The sequence below is a fragment of the Arachis ipaensis genome, chromosome B03, assembly GCF_000816755.2.
Source record: "Arachis ipaensis cultivar K30076 chromosome B03, Araip1.1, whole genome shotgun sequence".
Classification (NCBI taxonomy): Eukaryota; Viridiplantae; Streptophyta; class Magnoliopsida; order Fabales; family Fabaceae; genus Arachis; species Arachis ipaensis.
Window position 1 is genome coordinate 104949911 of NC_029787.2, and position 10288 is coordinate 104960198.

A 10288-nucleotide genomic window follows, 5' to 3' on the forward strand; every position below is an offset into this window, starting at 1 on the left:
TTAACCAACTTTTTATTTTTATTTTTATTTTTTTTACTGAAAATATTGACTATAACATTTTCATTGGAAAATATGAATAATATGTGGAAAATTAAATACATCAAGTGGCAACATATATATAGGACAATTTACGTAATTAAAATATTTGGACTTACCAAATAATAACTTTATAAAACACCAGACGCAATTGCAACTTTCTTAACTATATGTAAACCGCGACACTCTGACGCGGATTAGTGTTTGCACGTAAACCGCTACACCTTATCGCGGTTTACGTTGAGATGCTGCAATTACATAAAATGCTACACCCTGTAGCGGTTTATGAAGAAATGGCATGCATGAGGAAACAGCAGGACCCTGTAGCGGTTTCTTCAGAATGCGACAGTTTGAAAAATGCCTATATATACCCAGCAAGTTGTGTAGAGTGTCATTTTCATTCAAAACCTTAGAATGGAGAGTGAGGAGAGTTTTTTAGTCTTAGTCATTGCTCTGAAAAAATAAAAAAGAGTAAAAGTCACGGTGTAAAGTTTACCGATAGAGAACCACTGAGTGTTTTTATCAGGTCATCTAATACACTGTTAGATCTAAAAATAAATATATTGCAAAAATTGAGCGTGTGCGGGACAAAGTGGGTGAAGAAGCTGTTCTACAAGATTCCTATTGTGGTTGTGTCAACTGGCGTGAAATATGAAACATTCGTGATAGGGTCCGATGAAGATATGCAGGTATTATTTCATTGTCAGGAGAGTTTTCCGGAAGTGAGGATACATGAGTTGTTTGCGAAGTTGGAACACGGCACCGATAGTTCTGAGGCATCGGTGCCAAATCCTCAATTGACTACGATGGGGGGTGCTTCTACATCAATGCCTGTCGTTGCACCTGATTGTTTGTTGGCTAATCGTCCATGTGGTGCAGTTGGGGTAGTTATATCAGCCTATCCGATTGCAGACGTTGGATGTGAGGGTGAACCGGATCGGGTTGAAAATGCGATGCGAGAGGATGATTCGGATGAAGAGCCTGCTGACATTGGTGGGGACAGTGATGATGATATTCCTACAAACCCAACAACACGTCAGGTACCGTCAAGTTTCGGCACATATCAACATGCTCCACACTTCTCTACCCTGAACTTAGAAGCCATCAGCCAACCGCCGGACATAGGTCCTACCTTTGGGGGTCAAGGATTGCACGAGGGAAATGCTGCAGTTAAATTTTAAATTGGCCAATCTTTCCAAAGTAAGGAGGAAGTTGTTCTGAGTGTAAAGGATTACAGTATTCACTGTGGTGTTGAGTATAGGGTGATAAAATCGGATCATCTAAGTATCATGGGAGGTGCAAGGAGTTTGATAAAGGTTGCACGTGGATGATTCGCATCACACTTTGGCAGCAAAAGAGTACCTGGAAGGTTCGACGGTACAACGGACCACACAATTGCTTGGCTACATCGATATCAAGTGACTACCGACAACTTGATTATCATGTCATTTATGCGAAGATCTTTCCTCTAGTTCGAGCCGATGCGGAGGTTTCGATAAATGTGTTGCAAGAAGCTACTGAAGCAACGTATCGGTTCAGGCTTAGTTACAGGAAGGCCTGGATGGTTAAACAGAAGGTAGTAGCACAGATCTACGGAGATTGGGAAGAGTACTATGCCGAGCTGCCCCGTTCGATCCTTGGTGTGCAGTCTACCATGGAGGGAACAGTTGCGTTATTGAAGACTTCTCCGGTTCGAGTCGGTGATCAAGTTGACGATTCTACCGTGTACTTTCATCGTCTTTTTTGGACATTTCCTCCTTGTGTTGAAACTTTCCGACATTGCAAGACTCTGATAAGTATAGACGACACTCATCTTTATGGCAAGTATGGCGGCACTTTGCTTCTGGCTATCGTGCAAGATGGAAACTCCAACATCTTGCCAATTGCTTTTGCCCTCGTGGAAGGGAAAATGCGGAGTCATGGTTTTTCTTCCTGACCAACCTGCGCCAACATGTGACTCCGCAGGAGGGGATACTGGTCATCTTGGACAGGCACAACGGCATCAAGGCTGCACTTGAGGCACCTGACAGTGGCTAGCTACCTCCTCATGCATATCGAGCATTTTGTATTCGGCATGTTGCAGGTAACTTCTCACTCAATTTCAAGGGCAATGAGCAAAGCGTTTACTTGTGAACGCTGCTTATGCGAAGACTGAGGCAGAGTTTGACTATTGGTTTGATATCATGTGTACTGAGAATCCAGCTATGTGTGACTGGGCGAAAAGAATAGAGTATGATAAGTCAACTCAGCACTAGGACGGCAGCAGACGGTTCGGTCACATGATGACTAATATATCTGAGTGTGTTAACTCTATTTTGAAGGGTACAAGAAATCTTCCGGTAACCACCCTAGTGACGTCCACATACGGTCGACTTGCGGAGTTGTTTGTGATTCGAGTTGTTTGTGATTCTGGTAACCGCGACATCTCAATAATGCACCGACAGAGGCTCATCCAGCCAGAACCAACGCGTGTTCAGCCTAGCCAAGTGGTACAAACCAGCCCTCTCCAAATAAGGTATGATCCTATCATGCAATGGCATATTCTGTTGCCTGCGAACGCTATAAACACACCGGCTTGGCTGCATATTGTGACAAAAATAAGAAAAACTTGATTAATTTCTAATACTTACAGATCCAAACCGTAATTTATATATCAAAACAAAAACTACGGTGGCCACATAATGTATCGAATCAGTTAACTAAAATGTTAAATATAGTTCTCCTATAATCACTATTACTATAATTTTGTTCAAAAAGAGAGACAGGTATCATCATTTATATGAACGACACAACGAACATATGAACATTATAATAACTAACGATTGTCCAACTTTAGCATCCATAAGTCATAGGTTCTAAAATTTAAAGTTTCACATCTGCAACTTAAATTTTAGCTTCGAGTCAACAAACCTTACATTATTTACTTAAAATTTAAACTTTAAATTTCAATTGTAAACTCTATACCTTCAAAAATTTAAATTTAAAATTTCAAAATTTAAATAATAATTTCAAAAACTAACATCAACCCATAAATCTTACATTTCAAATTTTGATCTTAATTTTTAAATACCTAACTTCAAATTCTCTACATTTATTTTTAAATTTTAATTTTCAAACTCTAAACTAAACTAAGGTTTTGTTTTCTAATTAATATATCCTAAATAATACATAAATATACGTAAATATCCTAACAAAAAAAATAAAAAAATTTACCTCTTCATCGATGCTGCCGGCAACGTGAAGCGCCCTTCTTACGCTATGGTTCCACTTGGAGAGATTGCTCCAAAAAACTCAAATTCATAGAGTCATAGTAGCTGTTGTGTTTTTGACTTTTTGACTTTGCGTGTGTGTCTGCTACCGCTTAAGAAAGTCAACATTACGCATCTCAAGTTCTCAACTTAGACATAGAAGCAGTTCCAAATTAGCAAGGCAGAGAGGATCAAAACTCAAAAAGCCAAAAGGGAAAGGAAGATGGGGAAGCTGAAGGTGTATGCAGATCGCATGTCCCAGCCTTCTCGTGCAATCCTCATCTTCTGCAGGTACACACTACTCACTCTCACTCTGTCACTCATGACATCCTTTAATAATACAATCAAACAGTCTCTGATTGTGCACAACTCCCTTCTTTGTAAAGGGTTAATGGAATTGACTTCGAGGAGATTAAGGTAGATATTTCCAAAGGTCACCACCTCACTCCTGACTTTACGGGTACTTATCTATCTATCTATCTCTATTTGTTGGTGTCTATTATCTCTGCTCTGCTGATTCAACAAATTTCTATCTAACACGTCTTATATTTCTTGTACGATTTGGTTGCAATAGTTGGTGCTGTCCGCTCTGCTACTTAATGCGTTGTTTGATATCTTTGCAGAAGTAAACCCTCTGCAGAAAGTTCCGGCTATTGTTCATGGAAACTTGAAGCTCTCCGAGAGGTAATTCTTGATAAGAAACCGTGCTTTTTAACCCTCCTTTCTTATTTTAATGCTTATGGCGGTGCTCCATTGCACCTGTTGGTTATCACTGGGTTGTCAAGGTTATTTATGTACATCATGACTATCAAAATGAAGGAAATATGTTGGGATATCCTAATTTAAATCTGAAACATGACATGTATTTTATTTAAGTATTCTCCATTCTGTTCACTTTATGGTTTTGTTAGTCTAATTTGTGTAATTCACTTTATAAATACGTGAATTTGTGTTTCTTTACAATGCTTATGTAAGTGGTGGAATTAATCTTGTTTTCTTTTGGCAGCCATGCAATCCTAGTATATCTTGCTTCTGCTTTTACTGGAATTGCTGACCACTGGTTAGTAGAACCATCTCATCTGCTTCTTGTGACCTGATGAACTGCTATTGTTTTAATCTTTATAGAGTACTCGTTACTTGGGAACTCTTAGATTTCAGAATTGAACTGTTACATTGTCCATTAGTAAAACACGATTTTGGGTTCATTTCCCTCATTTCTGTATGTTCATTGAAAGGACAGAATAGGGTGACAGAGATTAGAATAAATAACTTGATAAATTATAACATCTTCCATTTTGATTCATCAGGTATCCAACTGAGCTGTCTAGAAGAGCCAAAATTAACTCAGTAATGGATTGGCATCATTCTAATTTACGAAATGGAGCAGGTAGATACATTCAAATCTAAACATGTTTGAACTCCTTTAAGTAATGTGACTAGCCATGTGCAGTTGATTTTGTTTTCTCTAGACTTGTATGCTAGTTAGCGATTGTTAAACAAATTACTAGAAGAAAATCCAGGAATGTGGTTATTATTCATCATTTGTTGTATGACTTTGCAGTGAATTATGTAATACATACTACACTAGCACCTGCCCTTGGCCGTCAACTGAATCCAAAAGCAGCTACTGAAGCAGAAAAGGTTTTATTATCTTCTCTGAAAGCACTGGAGGATTTCTGGCTCAATGGAGATGATGGAGGCTTTCTGTGTGATAACACCCAACCATCGGTGGCTGATCTCAGCATGGTTTGTGAACTTATGCAACTTGAGGTAACTAGATATGACTTGATCATTATTATTGTCATGAATGCTTCATTACCTGATAAATAGCTCTTGTAAGTATGGTAGCTATATTCCCAATTTGTGAGCTTAAAATTTCTTATTGTAAACGATGCTATCAATTGACTTGTCGTCTTGAAATCTTTGGTTGAACCACAATGGTGGTTGGTAATATGTGTGATATCTTTTAGCATGAATCTATAAGATATCTAATTCTCTAATTGAACTCTGAATTATCACAGGTTTTGGATGAGAGGGATCGCAGTCGAATATTATCTCCTTACAAGAAAGTTCTTCAGTGGATTGAGAATACAAGAACTGCAACGAATCCTCATTTTGAAGAAGTACATAATATCCTTTACAGAGTTAAAAAGAAATTCGAACAGCAGCGTGCAAGGACAGCTGAAACGGGGACTGATCCTAGCAACAAGATGGGGGGACCTTCAAAGATGTGAAACTGATGACTTTATCTTTGTTGCTGAAGTGTGACATAAATTGGATTTTCCTTTCAGAATACCTGTACGCCTTATAATAAAGGTCTCATATGAATGCTACACCACTATATATGGAGTATCCGCAGCATATTTTGCAAGTGTAAGACTCAGAAATAATAGAAGAGATGCGATTGTACATGGGTAACACATCTTTTGTTTTTATCTTCAATCCAAGCATATAGCTGAGTGTTACATTTTGTAACTTGTGCTTGTAAGGTTGATGAACACCTCGATTTGATTTGTGTAATTTGGATGCAAAGCCAGGATAGAGTGGTACCTACTGAAACAGATTTGTGGAGAACTGTATACTACGAATACAAACATATGTTGATCAGCACCTGTTTGGCAAAGAAAATTAACTGAAGAGTCTGCTGAAAATCTTACAGCAGATAGACAGTATAAGAAAAAATAGCAGGACTGGTAAAGGCTTTTCGTTTTGTACATTATTCTAACGTCACAACAAACAGTTTTTTACATGCAGAACAGAATCATCCAAGCATATTTACAGATTCATGGTCGTCTAACAAGTGACTCCTATCCAAATTTATTGATCAGAAATTCAGAACAACTTAACAAACCACTCCTTCAAGTAAACACACAATAGCTAAAGCAAATCCCCTAAATTCTATTGATTCATATTTTATCATCATTCAATGCTTATGCCCCTTATCTCAAGGTTGTCCAGCTTCTTGGGTCTCCTGTAATATTTCAATAGTAGAGAACAACAAACAACGCTGACTGAAGAGGCGGCCATAGCAGCCCCGGCAATCCATGGTGGCAACCGAAATCCTGTAGAAGGGAAAAGAGCTCCAGCAGCAATTGGGATTCCAAGAAGATTATATCCCAAGGCCCAAATGTAATTGAGTCTGATACGCCAAAATGTTTTCCTAGAAAGGTCAATGGCAGTTATCACATCCTCCAAGTTGCTCTTCATCAAGACAATATCAGCAGCCTCAATGGCAATATCAGTTCCAGCACCAATTGCCACTCCTACATCTGCTGCTACAAGTGCTGGTGAGTCATTTATACCATCCCCCACCATAGCCACTATGCATCCAGAAGCCTTTTTGAAAAAAGAAAAGTAAATAAAAGTCCACTTAATATGTTTCGAAACAACTATAATATCTATATCTTTTTGAAATAGCACTTTAATAAGTGAATGCAAATGAATGCTGAACTTTTTTCTACCAAAACAATGTACCTGCAAGTCCTTGACTTTCTCTGCCTTTTGCTCTGGTTTGGCCTCAGCATTAACAGTTTCAATTCCAACTTCCTTTGCTATAGAATTTGCAGTACCCCAGTTGTCCCCAGTCACCATGATGCTCCTTATGTTCATGGACTTGAGAATGGAAATGACTTCTTGTGCGCTGGGTTTCAGTGGATCAGATATTGCTAAAACTCCAACTACTTCCCCACTTATAGATACTAAAATCCCAGTTTGAGCCATCTCTTCAGCTTCTGCTAGTATATCTTCAGCATCTGCAGGAACTACAACATTGTGTTCAACCATCAAGTTCTTGTTTCCCACTATTACTTCCTTGTTCCGAACAGTGGCCTTCACTCCATGTCCAGTAATGGAGACAAAATCCCTTGCTTCTGGCCAAACAGGATTCTCTTCATCTCTCAGTTTCTTGGCATACTCAACTATGGCCTTAGCCAGTGGATGCTCACTATTCACCTAAAATAGGCAAGTAACATATAAGGTAATGAGTATTTATTCATGAATAACCATAATAATAAAATGCCTACCTCAGCAGCAGCCACAAGTTCATAGAATTCTTGTAGTACCATATTTGTCAAAAGTTTTGTATTTACCACCACAGGCTTTCCAATAGTAAGGGTACCTGTCTTGTCAAAAACAATGCAGTTCACCTACGAAAACAAAAAGTCATAGTTCATAAATCCGGATGTTGTATTTATATATAAATGATTGTAGTGACAGGAAAAAAAAGAAGCTCTAGTGAGTATTCTAATATGAAACCCTGACCTTGTGAGCGCTTTCTAATGCCTGTCCTCCTTTGATCAGCACACCTTGAGATGCACCAACTCCAGTGCCAACCATAACAGCAGTTGGTGTTGCTAATCCTAAGGCACATGGGCAGGCTATGACCATGACTGAAATCCCAAACTGCAAAGCAAGCTCAAAGCTGTCCATTGAAGATGGTATCCAAGACTCTGGGTAAGCATGAAATCTTCCAGCTAGAAACCAAGAAAGCCAAGTTGAAAACGAGATCAAAATGACCTGCATAAACATACCCCTTTATATAAACCAAAAATCTGTCTAGAAAATAATCAGTTTAAAGAACTCATGTCATGAATAGGTTACCAAAGGCACAAAGTATTTGGAAATGCGGTCAGCAAACTTCTGCACCGGAGCCTTGGCCATTTGAGCCGATTCGACTAGTCGAACAATCTGAGAAAGAGCACTCTCTGAGCCAACCCTGGTGGCCTTAATATGCAGCACCCCATTCTCATTCACCGTCCCTCCAATAACAGTATCACCCTTTCTCTTTGAAACAGGACGCGCCTCGCCTGTGATCATGCTCTCATTCACATGGCTCTGACCCCATATGACAAATCCATCTGAAGCTACTTTTGCTCCAGGAATAATCTTAATCACATCATTCTTTTGAATCAACCGGCTATCAATCTCTTGTTCACCAATAACATTCCCTTCACTGTCAAGTGACAACAAGATTGCTGTGTCAGGAGTCAAGTTCATCAGCTTGGCAATTGCATTGGATGTCTTCCCCTTGGCCAGAACTTCAAGATACTTTCCCAACAGAATAAATGAAATAAGCATAGCGCTGGTCTCAAAGAAATCAGTTCCTTTGAAACTGTGAGAGGTAGCAGCTCTAAGAACAGAATATACTGAATAGAAGTATGCTGCATTTGTTCCCAAGGCAATCAAAACATCCATGTTAGCAGAGCCATGGCGCAACGCTTTGTATGCGCCAGAGTAAAATCTCCGGCCTATAATGAACTGCACTGGTGTGGAAAGAACCCATCTTATGATCTCCCCCACAGTAAGCATATTGACAACCTTTGAATCCAGTCCATGCTTAGTTCCAGGGATATACATAAGCACCATAGAAGTTAAAAAAACAGGAATAGTAAACAGTAAACTCCATAGAAATGATCTATAGTATTGCTTGATTTCTTCTTTTCTGTGAGTGTTCCTTCTTCCTCCTTCTTCAGGGAATATTTTAGCCTTGAAACGCCTCGAGCCGGTTTCCTCAATGACATTGATGAAATTCCTTGGCCCTGTTAAATCCGGTTTATAAGAAAGAGATACTTTGTTGAACTCAGGGTGTATTTCTATGCCTTGTACTCCAGGGAGTGCCTGAAGAGAGTTTTCAATGAGTCTCATGGAACGCTCAGTTCTTACACCTTCAACTTGAAGGTATATCTTGCTCATGTCTTCACCGGTGCTGATGAGTGTGGCCTCAAAACCAGTGTCTTCTGTGGCCACCAAGATTTGATTGTAGCTAATGAGGTTCGGATCGTAGTGAACTTCGGCTTCTTCGGTCGCTAAAGCCACCTGAGCCTTGAGCACACCTTGAATAGCTTGAAGAGCAGATTCAACGGTGGAGGAACAAGAGGTGCAAGTCATTCCTTTGATGCGCATCCGGCATACCTGAACATTTCTCTCATTGGATTCGTCTCTGTCTAAGGTGGCTTCAAAACCAGCATCTTCAATGGCCTCCCGAATGGTCTCCTCCTAAGAATATCAATCAATGAAGAAGCAAATTAACACATCTACTAATGATGCCACTACTACAGTGATAACGGAAAGTCTGAAACTATGCGTGAGCCAAATATTAAAATTAAAAAAAAAAAAACAGAAAAAGGCTCAAATTCAGTAAGAAAACAGCAAAGAAGTTCATGCATGCTCAAACAATTTGATCCATTCTCTAGTTGCCAATTTTACGAGAGTTTTAATGTTAATTATTAAAAAAAAAAGCTTGATTGACTCACTTTTTGTATTATATTAACTAATGACTACACTCTTTTATTTATTAACTATCTATAAAAATAATAAAAATATAATTAACTGAGATGACAAGTAAGTGATTTATAAGTTAGTTAAGAAATTTTGAATTTGGTGATACTCACGTACATATTCAAATTATACAACATAGCATACATAAGTACATATTTTAAATAGGAAAAAAAAAGGGAGGTCCACAAAAATATTATTTACTCTCTCTTCTTCTCTTTATGTATGCTATATATGTTTTGAATATGTAAGTGGGTATAAGATCAAGAAGCAACTAGCAACGGAGAAAACCCTAGCAGAAAAAGAGTACGTACTCTGTACTCAGGGAGAATGAGAGAAGGAGAATGAGAGAAGGAGAGAGCGGGAGAGAGCATTTGAAAGTGAAACACGGTGAAAAAAATGGTCATGCCATCGAAAGAGATAAGGGGGAGAGCGTGAAAGGGTTTGCATTAGGTGTGAAGGAGGGATCAAGTAAGGGCAACCTTAGTTCTAGGGTGACTTCCAAGATTTCTTTCCGTGACAAGGTTATTGGATGACTAGATATGGTGTCAAGATTAACTCTAATCATGTTATTTGGTTTGAGTCTTGTACTGATCTCCAGCAAATCATTCGCTCGAATATAAGATAGTATTTGCTTTGTTTCTTTCCATGTTTAGACAAAAAAAATGTAAGTGGGTATCTACATTTGGATTCATATATATAAGAGTACTTCAAAAAAAAAAAACTGTGTA

General features: G+C 38.7%; 3 protein-coding genes across 6 annotated transcripts in view; 2 read left to right on the forward strand and 1 right to left on the reverse strand.

Annotated features, from left to right (window-relative positions):
- On the forward strand, positions 300-1972 carry LOC107633485. Its single transcript, XM_016337105.1, has 3 exons — positions 300-384; positions 583-1205; positions 1298-1972. The coding sequence occupies exons 1-3, from the start codon at positions 300-302 to the stop codon at positions 1970-1972; spliced, it is 1383 nt and encodes a 460-aa protein (XP_016192591.1).
- On the forward strand, positions 3329-5915 carry LOC107630806 (glutathione S-transferase T1). 4 transcript variants are annotated; one of them, XM_016334048.2, is made up of 7 exons: positions 3329-3575; positions 3671-3744; positions 3908-3968; positions 4291-4344; positions 4592-4671; positions 4846-5054; positions 5306-5915. In XM_016334048.2, exons 1-7 carry the CDS (start codon positions 3508-3510, stop codon positions 5516-5518), a joined length of 759 nt encoding a protein of 252 aa, XP_016189534.1. In that variant the 5' UTR covers positions 3329-3507; the 3' UTR covers positions 5519-5915. The 4 variants fall into 4 exon arrangements, with proteins under 4 accessions (XP_016189534.1, XP_016189537.1, XP_020974849.1 ...); XM_016334050.2 differs by having other exon boundaries at positions 3339-3575; positions 3671-3717; XM_016334051.2 differs by lacking the exon at positions 4291-4344.
- LOC107630805 (probable copper-transporting ATPase HMA5) overlaps positions 5536-10288 on the reverse strand; it is a 5734-nt gene continuing 981 nt past the window's right edge. Inside the window, exons 2-6 of the mRNA XM_016334047.2 lie at positions 7884-9278; positions 7545-7799; positions 7307-7429; positions 6759-7235; positions 5536-6620 (exon numbers count right to left, since the gene is read on the reverse strand). Of these exons, the coding sequence (XP_016189533.1) occupies positions 6204-6620; positions 6759-7235; positions 7307-7429; positions 7545-7799; positions 7884-9278 (2667 nt within the window). The 3' untranslated portion in view covers positions 5536-6203. The remainder of the gene's footprint in view (positions 6621-6758; positions 7236-7306; positions 7430-7544; positions 7800-7883; positions 9279-10288) is intronic.

Excerpts from the sequence above, each read along its gene's own strand:
- LOC107633485 (XM_016337105.1), top strand. The coding sequence starts at position 300 with ATGCTACACCCTGTAGCGGTTTATGAAGAAATGGCATGCATGAGGAAA. Across the intron at positions 385-582 it reads GGTTTCTTCAGAATGCGACA|ATCTAAAAATAAATATATTG; the intron begins GTTTGAAAAATG and ends ATACACTGTTAG. Across the intron at positions 1,206-1,297 it reads TGCACGAGGGAAATGCTGCA|GGTGATAAAATCGGATCATC; the intron begins GTTAAATTTTAA and ends TGTTGAGTATAG.
- LOC107630806 (XM_016334048.2), top strand. The coding sequence starts at position 3,508 with ATGGGGAAGCTGAAGGTGTATGCAGATCGCATGTCCCAGCCTTCTCGT. Across the intron at positions 3,969-4,290 it reads AACTTGAAGCTCTCCGAGAG|CCATGCAATCCTAGTATATC; the intron begins GTAATTCTTGAT and ends TTCTTTTGGCAG. Across the intron at positions 5,055-5,305 it reads GTGAACTTATGCAACTTGAG|GTTTTGGATGAGAGGGATCG; the intron begins GTAACTAGATAT and ends GAATTATCACAG.